The sequence below is a fragment of the Dryobates pubescens genome, chromosome 9, assembly GCF_014839835.1.
Source record: "Dryobates pubescens isolate bDryPub1 chromosome 9, bDryPub1.pri, whole genome shotgun sequence".
NCBI lineage: Eukaryota > Metazoa > Chordata > Aves > Piciformes > Picidae > Dryobates > Dryobates pubescens.
This window is the reverse complement of record NC_071620.1, coordinates 26,383,341-26,405,397: the sequence shown is the minus strand read 5'-3', so window position 1 is coordinate 26,405,397 and position 22,057 is coordinate 26,383,341. Positions and strand designations below refer to the sequence as shown.

At 37.5% G+C, this 22,057-nt stretch overlaps 1 protein-coding gene across 5 annotated transcripts in view; it reads left to right on the top strand.

Annotated features, from left to right (window-relative positions):
- The window catches only part of CDH18 (cadherin 18), a 153,816-nt gene that overhangs the window by 77,572 nt on the left and 54,187 nt on the right, over positions 1–22,057 (top strand). For all 5 annotated transcript variants that reach the window (XM_054164472.1, XM_054164469.1, XM_054164471.1 and 2 more), the window contains exons 5-6: positions 1,318–1,437; positions 15,831–15,998. In XM_054164472.1, the coding sequence (XP_054020447.1) occupies positions 1,318–1,437; positions 15,831–15,998 (288 nt within the window). The remainder of the gene's footprint in view (positions 1–1,317; positions 1,438–15,830; positions 15,999–22,057) is intronic.

Sequence of the window (22,057 nt, the reverse complement as noted above, 5' to 3'; positions counted from 1 at the left end):
GATTCTGTGATCTTAGATATTTCTCTTCCCAGTGGGAAATGAGGGTGTGCACATTATCAAAGAGTTCTGTACAATGAAATCAGATCTATGCAATAAATAGAACTGAGTATCCTATATCCACATCATACATATTTGGAAAGTCTTACTTCAGACTCTCTCTTGTGTGGTCTCTGAGACTGAATGTCTGTTAGCAGTTAGAATAAATCAAATGTGCTATTAAAACACATGTCCTGGTGTAGTTTCATCTGAAGGAATCCAGTTAGCATGCTCTTAAACTGTTCCATGAGACAAAGTATGACAAGGGGGGAGATCAAGAAATTTTTTTCAAAAGCATAGTTTTCACGAATGACTTGTGAAATTGAACAACCTAGAATATAGGTGAAGCCTTAATGGTTAATTTAACTGAGATGTTGCTTTCAGATGCAGAATTAAATGACAGTAGCCTTGTCTATTGTTGTTATTCCTGCATTTTAATATCACGCCAATGAAGACTACACAAAGCAGTGTCTCTAGAAGGGTACACAAGTGGGATGAAGACTGAACCCTTATTAATTTGTTAATCTTTCTTTTACTGTTTTCTTATGTAATGTGGTGGGCAGCAATGGAAAAAAAGATTCATCATGAAATGTCGTGAAAAATGCAAAAATATGTAAAATCACTTTGTGCAGTATTTATGCATTTTATTTTTTACAGTGTTACTCACAATTTATCGCACTTAATGACATGCTAGGAACTGTTATTTTAGTTGTCAAATGTTATTTATTAACAGTATACAAATACTTGTCTTTCGAATTCCTCATCTTTCTAATTGGGACCCCTCATTTGAATTCCAACAAGGTTATTTCATTTTAAGGTCTTTGATGTCTTTGAATAGATAGATTTTTTAATCTCTTTACTGTATTATATTTATTTGGGGGTGTAAATTATTTTAACTATGCACTTCAACATCAACAATTTGTATTCTGTATGAATGTAATTGTAACGTCTATAAATAGGAGTTGTTCAGAAATCTAAGCAGTATGCAAGTTCAAGGCCTATGTTTGCACATGCATAAATATGCATACTATGTAGTTACTATTTATGTTTACATATAGATAATTAAGTGAGCTCTACATATACAGAGAGAAGGAGAAAAACAATTTCAAAGGGAGTATAAAGAGTTTTCCTCAAAAATATGCTAGGTAAAAATCTTACAGGGGAAAAAATAATCTCCCAGCTATAGAGGATTGTAGAGGCCTGAAAAATCCATCTGAAATATTTCTATTTGTCAGAAAATTGTATTACTGTCAATTCACTTTTATATTCCTGTGTGTATAGGTACATCTGTTCTGCAGGTGACAGCCACAGATGCTGATGACCCTACATATGGAAACAGTGCCAGAGTAGTATACAGTATCCTCCAGGGACAGCCATATTTCTCTGTGGACCCTAAAACAGGTGGGTATTTAACATTCCTCTCAGTGTGATTTGGCAAATATTTGCAGTTATCTAAGTCTGGTAGAGCAAATCCAATGTACAAGTGGGTGGGATTTTTTTTTTTTTTTTAATTTCTATTATGTTCTACTTCTTGTTTTAACACTAGGAAATGTAACAATTGATGTGTTCTGCTAGGTACTAAAAAAATCTATCACATCACGCCAAACTGGAATAGCACTTTTTCATCTTTTCAAGCCTCTGTTTAGGAAGTTAATCAAGTGAGCTCAATGCTTTATGGGTATGAGTGTGTTGTTTTTTCTGAAGGACAAACTTGGGAGGATTATTGAATGTGTACTTCAACACATATACCATTATAAATTAATATAATTCTTGTATTTATAAAGTTCAGTATGGGCATTTTCACTGAAAATTTGTTCAAGAAGTAGAATGAGTTGAAATATTGATGCTTGATGTGTGTAGAAACCTGCTGCCGTCACTGGGGGTGTTCGGGGCGAGGCTTGACAGGATGCTTGGTTCCATAGTTTAGTTGATTAGGTGGTGTTGGGTGATAGGTTGGACACAATGATCTTGAAGGTCTCTTCAAACCTGGTTTATTCTATTCTATTCTATTCTATTCTATTCTATTCTATTCTATTCTATTCTATTCTATTCTATATTGTTATCACTTTAAATATCTGAACTACTGTCCATACATAGCATAAAGTGTAAGATTTTCAAATTCCTTTGAATGCCTTTCTATAAAGTGCTTTGTATTTGTGTTTATTAATTACTTTTAGCAATTAGATATGAGATGTAATAGTAATGTAATTAACTACATAATTAGTAATTAGCGGAGACAGCCATTGGTGGTTCCTGTTTCCTTTCTGTCATGAGCCCCACCTTGCATTACAACACTCAAATGCAGAACCTGAGGCCTTGTCTGGTTATTAGTTGTTACTTGTAGATAAGCAATTGAGTATAAATATCTCAGGACAAACAATGTTGAGACAAACATGAAATAAACTTAACTCTTTCCTCCACAATTGCATCAAAATATTCTGCTGAATTTTTATAAGGTAGTAATAATGCTAATGAGAGAGAAGTCATTGTAAATAGTCCTAGGTATATTTGCAAAGATAATGTGTATAGGAATATCTGATTTTTTAAATCATGAATATGCAGAGGATCCCAGAAAACACGAGTTGCTTCTGTTTAGAGTAGCATTAATCTCACTGTAAAAGTAAAATAAGAAATCATTCATGAAGAGTAAAGCAAATAATTTCAACATATTTTGGTGTCCATACATCCACCCCTTAAAAATGAGTGTCTACTAAAATGACTGAGCATACATGAAAACATCCATGAGTTTGAGTTACAGATTTAATACTCCATCCTTCCCAAACCATGAGCTTTTTTGATCCATGAAGTTGATGTAGGATCTATCCCTGCTTGTTTTTTCCCTTGTGTCAAGTTTGGCTCATCAAACAGCAACAGTCAGCATTTGATTGGTAAATTAATCCCAGAAGTTTGGAGTTTTTTTCCCTAAGGAAGCCTCAGATTAGACTGCAGAATTTGTTAGCAGCCATAGCAGCCAGATTTCAGTTGCCACACACTGCAGTGAAGTGCAAGTGAAACCCGTAGTTCAATTCTGTTGCTAACATAGTAAACCTATATCTGACAGATGTTAGCACTATTTTACTTTTCCCAGGTGCATCAATCTTTCTGAACAGAACATAAAAGTGAATTCAGCTGTGAGGCATTTGCGCTTTCAAATCAGTATTTCTGGTTGTAACTGATAAAATGAGAGGTAACACCTTCATTCATATGGTTTTGAATTGAAATGTAGACAGTGGAATGGGAGAAAAACACAGTTATCATTGAATTGAGTGAGTGAAACAAAAGAGTATTTGTATTTGTAATGATCTGCTGTTACAGTACTATTAATAATGTATCAGCTTCTTTGTGATTTGGTTTTTTTACTTGACGATATTAAATATGTAAAAGTAAACAGTAAAGAAGTATGTGTGCCTATTTGTAAAAGAATATCACTGCAAATTAGTACAAACTAATTACACGGTATGAGAAAAGTGTCAAACCTCCTTCTGCTTTCTGTCTTCACAATAATATGAACAATGGCTTCAAGCATCCCTGTAAGAAATGATCTATTTGCTCATTACTTAGAGCACAATTCAAGCAATAAATATAGACAATAGCTGAACAGATGTTTCCAAATACAGAGAGACATGAAACAAGCAACCCCTGAAGTTTGAGACTTTTGTCCTCTTTCTAACTGTTATTATCCTTTTCTAGAAGTTCTTGGCCATAGTTCATATGGGAATGGCAGATTTTGTGGCACAGTAATACATAGCTGAGTTGCATGTTTATTCCTCTGCAAAACAGGAGAAAAATAATGATTAGCAATTTATTCACAGATTGATAACTGCTAAATAATTCCTAATACTTCTAAAATTATTTTTTTATTAATGAAATCTATTAAAATTACAGGTTTGTAACACTGAGGTAATAATTACAGATTTAATGGCTTATGGTCTATCTAGTTTCCTTAGTTTAGAGAAAATAACTTCAATCATCATAGAGGAATTGCATGGACTTTACATTACAACAAAGGAAGAGCACCTATTATGTACTTTAATCTGTTGCAGTATCCCACTGGAGTAATGATAAGGCATTTCACAACCCTATGACTCTGCCATATGTGGGAAATCATACTAGTTAGTAAAATCATGTCAGAAATCAAATTCTGTCCCTCACTTGAATGAGCATCCTTCATTTTTTAAATTAAGAATTCATACTGTTTTAGTTGACATACATATTTAAAGGAAGCATGTTTATTGTGGTTAATGAACTCCTCCTCATACTCAGTTTGGTTCATATTAGAGTGCTACTGAAACTGGGGAGTCCTGTGTTTCTCTTGGCTTCATACTGAGAGGTTCTCATAGTTATAAAACCTTACAGGGCCAAAGAAGTATCTTACATAAGTTGAATGCTTTTGCTCGAAATCATTTTATGACTTTTTGACATTCCCCTAAATCCACAACTAAGATACCACAGCTGGTGCTTAGGTTCCTGTAGTTAGCTTGGATTTAACCTTCTCTATCACACTTTTTAAACATGGGCTCTTAAAATGTTATTGTTCAATAATTAAATCTTGCAGGAACAGTAATGGTGATAGGATTAATCATCAAATTTTGCTACTGTCATCTTCTGTTTGAGTTAGATAAGGAAATATGTATATTGAACCTTCAGAATCTCACTTGCACTCACATTGCATACTACTTATTATACCTATTAGTAAAAACTCCAACATTATGTATGTGATTGGCTTCTATTTAGTCTGAAGATAAGGTCACAGTGAAGAACTGGTGTGAAATCTCAGGTTTTTTTATTAGCAGTACATCTTCTTAACAGTGCGTAGAATTAAAATACATTCATTTTGTGCATGGTTATTGCAATTTTTATTGAGTTGTAAGAACTGTATTCCATATTCAGGTTTCCATGTGCATATTTTCCCTCAAGAAATTTCTGAAATGTAACAGAAATTACATCTCTGGTGCATATCATTGCCAAAGTCTAAAGTTTGTTGTCAAGAGAATCACCAGAAATTCAAACTCAAAATTTGAACTCCTGTCTTTTTTTTCTTCTAATACTACCAGCTACTGTGCAATGCATTCTTTCATTCCTGGAGGAACACAAATATGTACTCCGTCTAAAAATACTGTCATGAACACTTGTGTTAGAGTGTCATCTGCCAGCTCTCAGACAACAGTAGTGGAAATGATGTAATGTCCTTTGATTTCAGTTTTATGTAAATATTGGATTTTCTACACCTACATTTTTCGCACATTTAAGATAAACTCTCAACAATAAAGTAAATTCTCAGAGTTTTCTTCTGTTCAAAATATTGATATAGCAGTGTGGGTTTTTTCCTTCTTATCTCAGACCATCAGGCACCTGAACAACCCAATGTTTCTTCTAGTTTTCTAAGTCCTCTTCTTTGGTACAGTTGAAAAATGTTATGATTTATTGGTACAACTGGAACATTATGTTTTGGCCTTATTAGTGATGTAGTGGAAACTACACCACTAACCATTTACCACCCCTGTATTTTCTAACATCAATGATGCAATTTAAAAGAACAGGCATTAATTAGCAACAAAAGGAGGACTAGGGAGTATCTTGATACTTTATAGGATGTAGTGGGAAACAGTGACTAAGGATGAGGAGAAGGCTGAGGTGCTCAGTACCTACTTTGCCTCAGTCTTTAGCAATGGAACCAGCAGTTCCCTGGACATCCAGCCTCATGAACTAGGAGTCAGGGAGGGGGACTCAGAATGAGGTCATCACAATGAGGAAGTGGTCAGTGGTCAGTGGTCACTGCTTAGGTGCACACAAGTCTATGGGGCTGGATGGGCTACATCCAAGGGTGCTGAAGGAGTTGGCAGGCGTGCTTGCCACTTTCCATTATTTACCTGAAGTCCTGGCTAACTGGGGAGGCTAGCAAATGGAACACCCATCTACAATAAAGGAAGAAAGGAGGATCCAGGAAACTATAGACCTGTCAGTCTGATCTTGGCACAAGGGAAGGTCCTGGAGCAGGTCATCTCAAGCACCATTACATGCTATATAAAGAACACCTGGGGGATCAGGCCCAGTCAGCGTGGATTTATGAAGGGTAGGTCCTGCTTGACAAACACGATCTCCTTCTATGACAAGATGACCCAACTATTGGATGAGGGAAAGGCTGTGGATATTGCCTACCTAGACTTTTGAAAAGCCTTTGACACTGTTCCCCACAGAATTCTCATGGACAAACTGACTGCTCATGGCTTGGATGAGCACACACTCTTCTGGATAAAGCACTGGCTGAGTGAAAGAGCCCAAAGAGTGGTGGTCAATGGAGTTAAATCCAGATGGTGGCCAGTCACAAGTGGTGTTCCTCAAGGCTGTGTTGGGACCACTTCTGTTTAACATCTTTATCATTGAATTTTATGCAGGTACTTTTTTTTTTCTCCAGACATAATACCAGTTCTCTTCCACTAACTCTGAAAAACACTGTTTTTACAATCTAACACAGAAGAGGGAGAAGGGTTTATTATTAGAATATAGTCTAGAGTGTGAAACTTGGATACACTGTCTGGTGAATTTTGGCAAAATGCTGTGAAAAAGGAATTGGACATCTGCTTGATGTGAAGGTGATTACTCACATTTGAGAAACCAAAAATAGAGACACCAAATATGGTAATGAAATTGCTGTGCAGATTTATTTACGTGAAAAGACACTGTGTGGGTTGATTTTTTTCTTCAAATCCATTTTGAGGCAAGGTCAATTCCATTGTTTAAATTATATGAAGCACTAATACATCTAGAGAAGGTTACATTACATAGAAATTGTGCTTCAGTTAAATATTCCCTTGTAAGTTCCTCAACCAGAATTTCAGTGACACCTTGGTTTGTCCTAGCAAGCCATTCTCAACCTTTTTGAAAGGCTTCTGGAGGTGACTTTTCCCCTTATACTGTGTACATTGAGAGAAAAGATTTAATCTTGAATAAAAGAAGAAATTGCTTTTTGGAATATTTGGTGCACGTTCAGAAGATGATAGAAGACATTAATTGATACGTTTTGCTAACAACTTATCCCTAATCAGGTGTACTGGTGGATGAAAAGCTAAACATGAACTAACAATGTTTGCCTGCAGCCCAGAAAGGCAAGAAATCCTAGGCTACATCAAAAGAAGCATGGCCAATGGTCAAGACGATTCTCCCCCTCTCCTCCACTCTGGCGAGACCCCATCTGGAGTCCTGTGTCCAGCTCTGGAGCTATCAGCAAAAGACATGGATCTATTGAAGTAGATCCAGAAGGTGGCCACAAAAATGATTGGTGGGAAGGAACATCTCTCCTATGAGGACAGATTGGGGGAATTAGGATTGTTCAGCCTGGAGAAGAGAAGGCTGTGGGGAGACTTTATTGCAGCCTTTCAATACGTAAAGGGGGGCTATTAGAAAGGTGATGACAGTCACTTTAAGACAGTCTGTTGCAGTAAGACAAATGGTAATGGTTTTAAAATGAAAGGGTGGATTTAGACTCGATATAAGAAAGACATTTTTGCAGTGAAGTTGGTAAAACATCCAAAACAGGTTATCCAGAGAGGTGATAGGTACCCAGTCTCCAGGAGCATTCAAGGTGAGTTTAGATTGGACTCTGAGCTAGCTAATCTTACTAAAGATGTCCTTGCTTACTGAAGGGGGGTGGACTAGTTATCTTTAAATAAAATCACTTCCATCCCAAACTATTCTGTTTCTATCATTCTACAATTTACCAAAAACTCTAAAAGCTAAGCAAAACTGTCAATCAGGACACTTCAGTGTCAAAGAAGGCTTTTAAAAAAAATACTGTGGTCAATAAGGAAAATTATTATAATTGTGAGATGGGGAAGAATGAGTGGAAACAAACAATAGAAGTGATAAAACCAAGCACATGTGGCACTGCATATAAAATGACCCATTGTTTTGAAGAAGATTTAGCTGTCATTTGTCAAGTTCAGGTTTATATAAGCATAGTCATTTGTCAGGACAAGGCTGAAGAACAAAGTCTGACAGCTACAGGCTATGCTATTAAAGGTTTGGGGTTTTGGTTTTTAGGGATATGGTTGGTTGGTTGGGTTTTTTAAATAACAACACAGAGTTAATTTACCACCTACTAGGCAGCCAGCCTGAAAGACAGTCATGATGACTGAACAGTTTTTCAAGCCAGCATGCTATATTCTGTACTAGCAGTAAAAACTAACTGCCAACAGTTACCTCTGTCAGGAAACTGCAATACTTGAGCATTATAGTTACATGCATTTGTGTTTTTTCTCACAAAGTAATCAAGAGCCTTAGTCTTCAGAAATGTCAGAGATAGTGTCAAACCCAAATGCTGCTGTTCTTGGCCACCTGAGCACACTGCTGAGTCATAGCCAGCTGCTGACCAACACCCCCAGGCCCTGTTCCACCTGGCACAGAAAACCATAGTAGCGAAAAAAGGTGTTATGGCTGCAGTCCTTGAAAACAATTCATTTTATTTTAATTTATACATTGGAGGGATTGTTTGGGGACTCTCCAACTAAGGCTTCTGCATAACATTTTCTGTATTTCACTTGCTGTATTATCTGTAGCAAAATAATGATTATGATGTTTTTCACATGAATTGTGAAAGTCTTCAGAAATTTGAAGGAATTTGTAATTCTCCCAGTTATGGGTCTGAGCAGATGCTCTCTCACAGAAATTTAGAGGAGTTATGCCTTTGGGAATTTCTTAATAACCATTTCAGGCTTACCTAAACTTGAGCTCTGCTGCTTCATTTTTTCATAAATGTATGTTTTAAGACATTGTGTTTCCTCATATATGTTTTGAGTCACTGCAAAGATTAATGGCACAAAGCCATGACTGTTCATGAAACCTACGATTGTTATTAGTAACTGAGTTTCTTAATTATGTACATATGTAAACATAGTCATAAGGTTTATACCAGCAAAACTGTACTATTTAGCTTTGAAAATTATGGTGACCCCCCTTACCTTTCCCTCCAGAATTTCTTGCTGAAGTCAGTTTATTTAACCACAATTTGGCTGTGCAAATACTCTGTTATTGTGGGGCAATAATATATCAGCTGCACAGGAGAAATACATACCAAATCCAAACACCACATTCAAGGAGAGGATTGTAAGCGATGAATGAAAACTCATTATCCTTTCAGTGTTTTGCCATTTGACAGGTTTTCTTCCACATGTACGTGTTTGAGTTATCTCTGTATTATTAACAGTATCTGTCTTTTAGGTGTGGAATGCGTTTAATGGTCTGGAAAATTATTTCAGTGTTGCCCAGCAGCTGTATGTGAGAATGTAGTATGTGGTACAGTAAATTCTTGCCTGTTAACACCATTGTGTAAAGAATGAAATGTAGTTATAGCTGACGCACTGCAAAGAAAGATACTAAATTAGCCTTTTTTTTCCCTCATTAAATCATTAAAATTAAAAAAAAATTTAAAGGAGGATGGGATTATCCTTCAATAGCATGTTTGTACATGAATTTCTTATGAAGGTGTTTGTTTTAAGGTTGGGTTCAGTCATGGTCTCCTTACCAGGCTCTACTTATTTCATTACCCTTTTCTATTTTATATTTATATATAAAACTTCTACTTGTTTCGTTGTTTTATTTCATGTTTTTGTATATGTATTTATTGTATAAGTATTTATGTACCTAGGGGTAATGCTTGATAGTACGCTGAACACAAGCCAGCAGTGTGCCCAGGTGGCCAAGAAGGCCAATGGCGTCCTGGCCTGTATCAGGAATAGTGTGGCCAGCAGGAGCAGGGACGTCATTCTGCCCCTGTACTCAGAACTGGTTAGGCCATACCTTGAGTCCTGTGTCCAGTTCTGAGCCCCTCAGTTTAGGAAAGATGTTGAGTTGCTGGAATGTGTCCCGAGAAAGGCAACAAAGCTGATGAGGGGTTTGGAGCACAAGCCCTATGAGGAGAGGCTGAGGGAGCTGGGGTTGCTTAGCCTGGAGAAGAGGAGGCTCACAGCAGACCTCTTTGCTGTCTACAACTACCTGAAGGGAAGTTGTAGCCCGGCAGGGGCTGGTCTCTTCTCCCAGACAACCAGCACCAGAACAAGAGGACACAGTCTCAAGCTGCACTAGGGGAGGTTTAGGCTAGATGTTAGGAAGAAGTTCTTCATAGAAAGGTTGATAGGCCATTGGAATGTGCTGCCCAGGGAGGTGGTGTAGTCACCATCACTGGAGGTGTTTAGGAGGAGACTGGATGGGGTGCTTGGTGCCATGGTTTAGTTGATTAGATAGTTTTGGATGATAGGTTGGACTGGATGATCTCAAAGGTCTCTTCCAACCTGGTTAATTTCTATTCTAGTCTAGTCTAGTCTAGTCTAGTCTAGTCTAGTCTAGTCTATTCGCATACATGTATAAACTAGTTGCTCAGAGTATGATCAGTAAGTTCATTACTTTCAGACTACATGCACAGTGAATGGTTCCTGAAAAGCTGTTCACAGATGACCCTCTATTATTTAGACCTACTCAGAGTAAAGCTGAAGGACATTGAAAGTCAGTGGAAATTCTTAAGCATTTGCATAAGCACCACATATTTTTTTAATACTGCCTATTAAAATGTATGCATTAAAATATTTGCAGAGAAAATTCCAGAGAAAATGGAGCCATTATAATGAGGCACAATTCAAAAAACAGTTGCATAGCTTTCACACTTGAGGTTATAATTTGAGGGCTGATAGAGTAGGAGAAAAAATGTATTACTGTAAGAAAAATTGTGCAGAAGTTTCTATGACACGATTCTATGACACAGGTTTTCTAATATCCCTATCCAAAGGAGTAGATTGTATCTCTATGTAGGACTTGTCAAGAACTCAGTTTGCCTTAAATTTTCAAGTGTACATGTGGTCTCAAGATATTGTTGGCATAAATGATTTCTTTAGCACTCTGCTGGCATGAAAGCAGCTGCCATTGCCACTTTCTGGTCACTCATATATATCAGAAGTTATGTTTTCTAACATGGCCAGCAGAGCTACTAGAATACAGGAAAAAATAGCTGTATCACTTATACAGATAAAAAAATACCTTCAAATATGCATTCTTTATTTCAATCTTCACTTTCCTGAGAGTTACAACAAATAATTTTTGCAAATAATTGTACGAGCACCAGGAAACACATTGTTCTTTGTAGGGATTTCCTGGCTCAGACCTAATTAATTTTTAATGTTCAGGTTAATTTACAATAGGTGAGCTTTAGGAAGTCAAAATTTTCTTAGAGTTGCACTCCTGCTGTTGGTTTACTTACATATTGTCTCAATATGCAGTTTTGAGTTTCTCCCTGAGAGTTTCATTATCAGAAATACACTGTTTATAAAGTGTTTTTCTACAAATATTGCTTGTTGTATAGTGAAGCATCACTTTGTGCCTTATCAGATAATTGGGTTTGCTTGTATATTGTAATTTGCCAGTGAGACAAGATGATAAAAAACTCTGGACTGTCTAAAATTGAACTATGAGAAAAATGGTCAAATTGGAAGTAGGAGAGAGATATTTTAATTGAATTGCTTATTTATAAGAAGATGTGAATGGCACGTGGTGTCTTATTCCTGACTTTAAAATAGAGATTCACAAATACATATTTTACTCTTCTGCTGTGATTTTAGAAACATTATGGTATAAACAAAGTGCTATTATTGGTCAGATTCTCAGAAGCTGTAACAGCAACCTTGCTCATATTAGACAGTCTTCCCTGATATGAACTCAGCTCACCATTAACACCTGCAGTGCAAAAATTCATCAAGTAGATTAGTAAGTTGAGAATTTAGCCCTAATCATGGTAAGAAGCTTTATGCCTAAAAATAAAACGTAAGATTCTTTACTACTGCAAATCAGCATTGCTTCATTATCTTAATTTGAAGTATCTGGATTTATACCAGATCAAGGCTGACAGTGTGAGGTCCTGCTTACCTTCATCATGTATGTAATTTAAGAGGTTCTTTAAAAGAGTGAACAAGAAAGACACTTGATAGTTCCAAACATGGCAAGCCATAATTGCTGCATTTTCTGCATGAGGAGATCTGTCCACTATGATTAAGATTCCCTGTGGCTGGCCTCTTGATATCATGGAGTCTTTCCTGGTACATGAGATGAATGCTCTTTTCTGTTTATGTATCACATACTATGAATGTAGCTACAGATAAATTGCTTTAGGTAAATGATTTCATATTTCCTCTGGTCATTCTGGTGATTTAGAAGACTGAGCTAAACATACAGATGAGTGCTTTCTTCCTCATGAACTTTTAGACGCATCCTTCTCTGTCTAAATGTTAGCGGAAGAGGAAATAATTGATTTTTTTGTTATTTAAGTTACATTAATAGTCTAAGGTCAGCCATGTTAAGCAAGGCACACTTTTTTTGTTGTTTTGAAAGTTTATTTTCTCCTGATCACAGCTTCATTTGAATAAGTTTGAATGAATGCTCACATCATTATTTAGAACATATATTTGGTAAGCAATCACTGAATCTCTGTACAAAATTGTAAATCAAGGCAGCTTTATTATCTTCTGTCTGTGTCGTCATACTGTGGGGGTTTTATATGAAATGGAGAAATTAGAAGTACTTTGGGAGGTTATGTCCTTTAGAAATGACAGAGAGGGTACTGAAGTCCACTTTTTCTGATTCATTCTAGGTGGTCATGTGGCAAGTACTGCACTAGATAGAGCCCTGAAAAAGGCAGAAACTTCCCTGACACTGCCAGTGGTCTATTTTCGTGCTCTGGGTAGATCACAAGTTCATTATCCAGACAAGTAAACTCACTGAAAATACTATTTTTAGGGAAACCTTATTTTAAAAAGATAGGTGGGATTTTGCAAGCATTTAAAATTAATTAGTTACAACTTCGACAATATTTATAGCTGTAAAAATAAGTATTTCAACTCTTCATCTTTGGCCATGATAGTTTTCAATACTTTCAAAAGTATCCTGAAAATATTTTACAGTGCTTTTCTGGTCAGTATAAAATTCTCTGTGGAAATTTTCTAGATTTGAACAAATAATGTAGCTTCAGTGCAAGCATGCACTATTAGAGTATGTTATGTTGCCATTGCATAACTGAATTGTATAGAGATTTGACACACTTGAAATTCCCAGTTATATAGGATTGCTTGATCTTTAATCAAATTGTTGTGTTCTAAACTGATCTTGAAAAGACACATTTGTACATTTGTTCTGCAGCAATATAAATACTGTGTTCATCAGAGGGGGTCATGTAGATTACTGTAGTTTATTAAGATGGTTACTGATTGATCAATGAAATCAAGTTATAAGTTGACAGGTTTCCCTATTTTCTCAAAAAGTAACTGAAATCTCCAAATACAAAACAAGAGCTATTCTTGCATTTTTTTGTTTTCATGACTGTAGATGAGAGTGGTAGATAGGAAAAGAAACAGGAAAGAGTATGCTTTGATATTGGTTTTTTTTTCTTTTTTACAGAATGAAGCACAGACATTTATAATATATATTGTATAAAATAATGGTATCTGAGACTTGGTTTATAAAGTTGTACAAATTTACTCACTGTCTATGGGATGTGTCACAAAGTTCTAATTTTCCCAGGGCTGATGACCAAGCACATGTGGAGTTATTCCTAAGTAAGTCTTGGTCCAGTCCTCTCTTGTATTTTCATTTTTGTGCTTTGTCTAGATTCTAAATAATCGCAAATGCAGGTAAGCTTCATCTTTAAATCCAGAGGTGTTCAATATGTACAGCAGAGGCTGACCACCTTTAAGAATAATTTATTCAGTCAAATGAAAAAGAGAAGCATCTTTATAAAATTGTGTCTTGTCATGGTATAGGCATATTTTATGTTTTGTGGGACCTTATTATTGTGTTGTTTAATTTATCATAATGTGATACTGCCTCTTTTCAGCAAGCTACACCACTTCACTACTTCAGTAGTCATTTTCTTGCGAACAGTGCACCTGTAACAATGGAAAATCACAGACTTCTGCTTTCTGACAATTGTAAGATTTATTGTACCTCTAAGCAGAGATTTATCTTTTCTCCAGCTAGATAAATATCTAATTCTCAGGTCAATAAATCTTGATTAAATCTCAACAGAACTCAGTATCTACCTGTTGTATCATCTAATAGACAAAGATTTTGTGGATGTTTGGTCTAAGAAAGAAAATAATGTTTGTGAACACATGCATCGGAAGTCTTATAATAGAATTTTGTTAGATTTTGTATAACATCATCAGCATCTCTGTGTGTGTAAGAAAGTTATGAAAAGTGCAGTGCACTTAACGCTAGCATGAACGTGTATTCAACATTCCAAAACATCCATTTGTGTTTTACCATGGCTCCTTACACAATATTCTTTTTATCAAGTGCAGTTGTTAGACATTTTTCCTCCCATGTTAAGTTTTAACTAGTATTCTTCATTGTGTGAATAGAATGGGATTTTTTTGCAAGTACAAAACTGAATTTATAAATGTTTATTAATTAAAATATGTAGTTTGGTTGGTGGTTGGTTGGTTTTTTTCTTCCACCAAAAACATTTCAACAATATTTTGTTCCTAGGATTTTTTTGTTCAAGGACCTGTAATGAAACCAATTAATCATATTAGTAAGGTAGTTGTTGCAACATATATGAATGTGCATTTACATTCTGATACACTAAAACTAGTCAAAGCACTTTCCATAATGAATAATTTTTGCTGACTGTATTTTAGGGATTGTTGAATTTGATGACTTTGCTTTGAGTATGATTTATTTTACATACCTGTTATCATAATATGCCAAGAAGAAATTATTTCATTGTAATTTAAGTACCTAATATACTTGGAAAAAATATTTCCCATTTCCATATTTACACCAGTTTCACAGTATTTCATTTGCACTTCACGTATAAGCATACTTAAAAGCTGAGTAAGCTTGCACTCTAAATGATTTAAAACATTTATAGATTATGCTACAGAGCTATAAGGTCCTTAACATGTTATTCATGGGTCAATGAAGCACTGCCATTAAGTGGAATGCTCCTAGGTATGTAATGAGCAGGTATCATAGGGAGAAAATAATTCAGCCACCATTTAAATGCTTGCCCTGTTGCCTAAGCAAGCTTTCCTTTTAGCTGATAATCTGAATTATAAATTTAGATCTTGTCTGTTAGTTGTAACTAAATTAGTCAGAAAATGAAAAATTATCCAAATGTGGAATCTTTTCCAGATCATGTGTTATATTATTTTCCTTTTTAATTAGCTGAACAACATTTTGACCTTATTCAAAAGGTGTTTTGGTCAGGTTCATGGTTATTTGTTCACTTCATGTTCCACTTATCAAGGTGGCCTACTTTGAAAAGAAATCACAGTATTTTTCAACACAATGATCAACTATGATAATTATCTCCAATTATTTAGATACATTATCATGTACTTAGTATTAAGGGCAAAAAGTAGAATTTGCATACAAGTCTGATTTAATAATAGCAGATGAGAACTACATGGGAGAGAGTTGTCCAGAGAGGTTGTGGATTCTTCTTATCTAGAGCACTCTCCCCTGGATGTGTTGGTGGAGCCTACCCTTTGGCTGGAGGTTTGGACTCAATGATCTCCAGAGGTCCCTTCCAACTCCTGCTGTACTATGATTCTATTATTCTATGATTATATGTATATATACACACATGCATATAAAAGACACAAAAAATTAAAGCTAGCTTGTTTTGATTCTAGAAAAGCTTTAAATTTTTGGAAAATGTGCCATGTTCCATTTGTCTTGAAAGTAAGAGGGTATGCCTAGGCTTTCTATTTGCTGATCTTTCTTTTGTTTGCTTGTTTGTTCTCTTTCCATCACAGGAGTCATCAGGACTGCCTTGCACAACATGGACAGGGAAGCCAGAGAGCATTATTCTGTTGTCATTCAAGCCAAAGATATGGCTGGGCAGGTCGGAGGGCTGTCAGGGTCAACAACTGTAAATATCACGCTCACTGATGTGAACGACAATCCACCCAGGTTTCCTCAGAGTATGTACAATTTCAGCATATAACTGATGTGAAAACTGTGTTGATTTTCAGTGAAGAATTTGTTATTGAAATCTGTTTAATATTCAAATTCTTGGGAAGAAGGTAGCCTGAGAAGTGTTTGAGTTCACCAATATCTTTCAGTTTTCTAGTGTTTTCTGATGAAGTACAGGGAGAGAATAGCTAGAACATTGAAACCAGTAAGGATTTCTCTCAGTTAAAACTCTGAGTGAGATGAGTGACAAAAGAAGACTCTTGTTACATGTGAGTTATTCTCCAGACTTTTTAAAATAGACATTTCAATAATGTATGATTTTAATCCTAGAAGTGAATTGCATTATTCCCATGGTACACAACAACAAAAGGTGACACTGTAGAAGATATAATCCAGTATGCCTTTGCTACTTCCATACACATCTATCAATTTTTGTCTTCTGTTTCTTTGTGTTCCCATGTGAACTTATCAGATAATTTTTTATATTACAGATGGCCATAACCTATGCTGTTTCTCACTGTTGTTGAGCTACAGTGGAATTTGCTTTTATCCTAGTTAAATGAATTGCTGATGTTGATGTCAAACTGAATGTTCACACGTATATATATAAAAAGCATGTGCTATAATACTCTTGGAATATTTTAATATTGACATTAATAGGAAGTACATTTTTATCCAAATCATTAGGTGAACAATGATCTGACACAGCAATTGAAGTCCCAGAGGAATTCTGAATTCAGCTGACAATTTATTTTAAAGTATTCTGGAATATAATTGCATAACTAAACCTGCTTTCCTTTGCAGATTGGCTCAAGGCCAATAAAAATATTGTAATCTGTACTGAGGCATTGCATGAGTCCTTGTAGAACATAGTAGACTGGTAGCTGCAGGTACATCCACTGGAAACTGCATCAAGCTGTTTGAATGAGAGGATTTATAAACAATAAGAGAGATCACAAAGCTCCAGACAAAAGCAAAGCTCTCTGGGAACACACATTGTGTAAAGTCTGTTCAAGCAGTAAGAAGACTCATTATAAGTATTTTAGAAATAAGTATTTTTTTCGTTGCCTCACAAACATAAATATGTAAAGACTTTGAAACTGCCTTAAATTAAATATACTTGATGTTACATTCCACACAATTGTCATCACATTTAATATGCAATTACATATTTAATACTTCCTGATTATTAGAAAGGCAAATGATAAGGCATATATTTGGAAAAATACAACATCTACAATAGCTGAAGTAGAAAAGATGTCCTGTTTCCTGCTGCTGGAAGCATAGAATAATGGTCAAAGTACTGAGCACAATGTTGCTGATAAAAGTGCGGGGACCAGAGCTGGCACAGGGGCTGAGTGGAGACCCAGTGGTCAGTGCTGCCATGGCACCGAGAAGAATGGAAGGGGCGAGGCAGAGGCCTACCGCTCCATTCTTCCACATGCAGCACTGCTGACCAGAGGAGTCACACCAGAAAAAACAAGAAGCATCTTGTGCAACTGTGAAATGACTGTTTGACCACTAGAAGTGATTACTTGACTGCAGTCCTACTTCCACACTCTGCACAATTGTAGATAACAAGGTATAAATATTGCCTCGATTTTGTATTTCATTTGGAGGGGACTGAGAATTCGATGCCAAACAGCTGGGACAGATCACCATGTTTGCCCCCTCATGCCTTCCAGAGAAAGGATGCTTTCTGGGGTAAGATTTGAGACCTCAGCTACACTGAGTGCTTCTCCAGGAGACTGTGTGTGTGATTGCAATTGTAGTTTGGAGCCAATATAGAGCCTCTGTAGTTCAAGGTGTTTATTGCCATCAATCTTAAAGAATCTCTGTGTGTTGCATATAAATAGACTGGACTATTTGTGCACCAAATTGCTTCTTGTGAATGTGGCCAGACTTACAGCAGAAAGGCTGTTTGGATATCTGGTGTCAGGCATATCTATTAAGAGATAAGTCACCTGTAGCCCCTCTAATCTCAGGACTGGCTAGAATGCAAGGAGGTTCTCTCTTACCAATGAAACATTAAATTGCTGTGGTCAGCAGGATTGCCATGGATAAACTGCTACAGAAACACTAGTGTACACCATCCTAGCCAGAGATAAAGTAGGCCTAGAAATTTTGGATGGGTGACGACAAGGAAGGATGTTGACTTGCTGGAACGAGTCCAGAGAAGAGCAACAAAGTTGGTGAGGGGTTTGGAACACAAGCCCTACGAGGAGAGGCTGAGGGAGCTGGGGTTGCTTAGCCTGGAGAAGAGGAGACTCAGGGGTGACCTTATTACTCTCTACAACTACCTGAAGGGAGGTTGTAGTGAGACGGATATTGGGCTCTTCTCCCAGGCAGCCAGTACCAGAACAAGAGGACACAGTCTCAGGCTGTGCCAGGGGAGGTTCAGGCTAGATGTTAGGAAAAAGTTCTATACAGAAAGAGTGGTGGAGTCGCCATCACTGGAGGTTTTCAGGAGGAGACTTGATGGGGTGCTTGGTGCCATGGGTTAGTTGTTTGGGTGGTGTTTGATTGGTTGATGGGTTGGACGCAGTGATCTTGAAGGTCTCTTCCAACCTGGTTTATTCTATGTATTCTATGTATTCTATGTAAGGTGGTAGAGTGAACAGAACAATGTAGAAGTCAATGGAAAACAAAAATAGGATGCAGTAAAGGAATTATTTTTGCTTTTTGGTGAAATAAAAAAATTCCTCACCCCAAGAAAAGTTTTCAAATGTAGAATATACAATTCTGAGGTCAGAGAATGAGGTACTTAAAATGTCATTAATTTTTGAGAAAGAGACATGAGAGAAACTGGGAAAATGAGCAGGTACTCTTTTAAGTATATATGATGCTCTATTAAGTGAAAATGAATATTTAGAAAAACTAAGGGCTGCATCTGAGAGACGAGAAAACAAGCTGCAGGAAAGATCAGATAAATTACTTGATTGAATCTCACATGGACCACTCCCTAATTCAGTACAGCACATCCATAAGCTGGTACATTGTGAGGATTCCAAAATGTGGGATTGGGACATTTGTAGGATGATAATGATCTAGTAAGACCTTGACCTTATTCCAGAACAAGTACAGATTCAGCCATTAAAACTGGGCATACTGAAGAAGCAGATAGAGAAGCCCCCACTACAATACGTACCATTCCCTGGTCCCCTGCCAAGCTAGCTAAATTGCAGGAGAAATATTCCCAGTGCTCAGAGGAATCAGAAACAGAGTACATGTGGTGGGTTTACCTCAAAGGCAGAGATGAGTGTTGTTGAGTGAGGACAAGACAGAAGGATACTGGGGACATGGATTGTTTCTAACTACCACCCCAGGAAACCACAACTACTCACTAACTACTCAAGCAGCTTACAGTGACCCTTGTCATTAAGACTTCAGGGTACTCAGATCTAGCAGCCTTTGTGCAAAAGACAGCACGTATACAAGCAATGTATGAGAGGGATCTATTAAAGGAGTCCCTGATGTTACTTCCCATCAACCCAGCCAGACTGACTCCCCTCATTCATGGCCTTCCAGAAAACCTAAAAATATATGTATCAAATGCCTGAGATCATATCCAAACGATTCATGCTGTGAATACTGCTGCATTGGAGGCACAACGACCTAAAGAGCAAATTCACAGACCAATGTGCAGCAAATTTGTTCAGGAAACAGTGACTTATGGGTGCTGCATAGAGTGGGCTGGTACAACCCCCAGGAGGTCACCCAGCCCTACGTGGGCTACAGCCATCTTCTGAGCTTTAGTACAACAATTGGGACAAAACCCAGAATGAGACAAATTCAGCTGGGCACAAATCCAGTCCTGCTCAGACTGTACCTTCAGCCTTGCAATGAGACTTAATTGATCTAAATGAACTCCAGAAATAAACCTTACATCTCCAGGGAGGGCAGTAAATCACTGAGGTGGTTTGAGCCTTAACTGGAGTTTCATCTACAAAAAAAACCAACAAAAAACTGAAGTCAGTTTGAAGGTAGAAGTAAATTTTTTAACTATATATATATATATAGCAATAACAGGGAGGATTTGCAAGGGTAAGGAATAAGGATGAATAGGAAAATACACAAAACCAAATTTGGATGGCCTTGTATCTCCCTCAATGTATGTTGATATCAGTCCTTTAGAGAAGCTTGGATGCAGCAGGGAGAAGATCAGACCTGACCACGTGGCAGAACCAGGATGCTGGCAGCAGCTGTGGGTCCTTTCAAACAGGCAAGGCAGAAGCAAAGAAAAAGTTGGCTGCCACTCTCTCCCCTTTATAGTCTTGCGGGACAGGAAAAGGGAGAGGAACAGTCCAATTTAGACCTGGGGGACCCCTCCTTCTGGGAGGGGGGAAGCCAAGTCCACCTGGATCAGATTTCTTTTGTCCTCTGGGGGAAGCAGGGCTCTCACAACCCTCCCTCCCCCCAGGATGGGTGTAACCCACCACAGTCCACCCCTCTGTTCCACTTGCACTTTCCTGTCACAGTCCCTTTATCCAGTTGTGAAAAATATGGTATTAGAATTCTTGATGCAAGTCCTTCTTTATCCTGGCTGTCTTTCTCTTAGGGCAGTCTCCCTCTCTCCGGTGCTGGTTGATGCAGGTGATGCTTGTGCTGGGCAGGGATGTGAAGAAGAATCAGGAACCAGGACACTGTCTTTGTCTTTGAAGGGGAGAATCAGGAACAGTAGGGCATCAGGAACAGGTGCAGGTGAGATGATGCAGAAATCCTCTAGATTGGTGCTTGTGTGTGGTGGGTTCATGTTGAACCCAGCACAGTCACCCTACCTTTTATGTTCTCACTATACAATGTCTTTTGAATAAACAGCAGCAACTGCTTAATAGTGTCCTGTCAGGCCAAGGAAAGTTTGTATATATTTTCTTACTGATACAGGTGATCAAAGGTCAGTAGTCACTAAGGAATCTTCAGAATAACTAAATGTGAAACCTAGCAGTTGCAGAGTAGGTTTTACTGCAATTGATGGGGTCATAAAGAAACATCTGTTCAAGTTTTCAGCCAAAATTAGTTAATAAATATTTGATACCATGCTGTCGTCATGCCCACTATATAAAGAAAGGGCTGGCCAGGGCAAAAGGAATATGGAGCTTGAAGTTCAGACTGTGACTTGTTAAGCATCCTGTTTCAAGTTTTTGCTGGCTCTTCTTCACTTCTGGACTTTGGTGTTTCTCTTTTCCACTTTTGGCTTGAGTTCTGCTCTTCCCATGCTTACTACAAATTCAAGTGGTTTTGTATTATTAAACTCTCCTTACCTCAACCCACAGGGCTTTCTATTATTCTTTTGCTCCTGAATTCTCCTTCCTGTCTCTCCCAGGAGGGGTGTGGGTGGGAAGAACGGTTGCTGCAGCTTCTCTCTGGCCACTGCGACATAGCTCTGTACACCACTGGCCCCTGGTGGTTTAGCAGTTAAGGTTCCTGGTTCTCACCACTGTGGTCCAGGTTCAATTTCCTGTCTGGTTTGTTCATCAGAGCTAACTGTTGGAATTCAGCTGCTGGCTGAGTCAAAATTAGTCAAAATTATTTTGCAGCTCCCAGAAGGTAAAAGACTGACCCAACCTGAAGTTCTGGTAGGAGCTACCAAGGATAGTATTTTAGGATTTGATCTGTTGTGTGGCAGAGAGTGGAAACTCCCTGATGGATCAGTATGGAATTTCACTGGGCAAAGTGAACCTAGGACTGGATGGTGGATTAAAGGAGCTGCCTGTGTTGCCCCAGGCATCTTGGGAAAAGATCAAGGACAATGTTTGACTATCAAGAAGAAACTGCAGCAAGTTTTAGGGACTTTTGCTTACTGGCACAAACGTGTTCCTGGGTTTTTGATTATTGCTTGTTGTTTATATAAACTGCTTAAAAGGTGTAAATCATGGGAATGGACTGAACAACACAAGATTGCATTAGATTTACTGACTGAAGAATTAAGATTTTTCCAACAATTAGTCCCTTTACATCTGATTGAATACATTTAGAATGGGGATTCAGTGAACACAGCTCTCATGACTCTATGGCAACAAGGGCCAGAAGGACCAGAGAGACTGTTAAAATTTAGCTCTCATTCCTT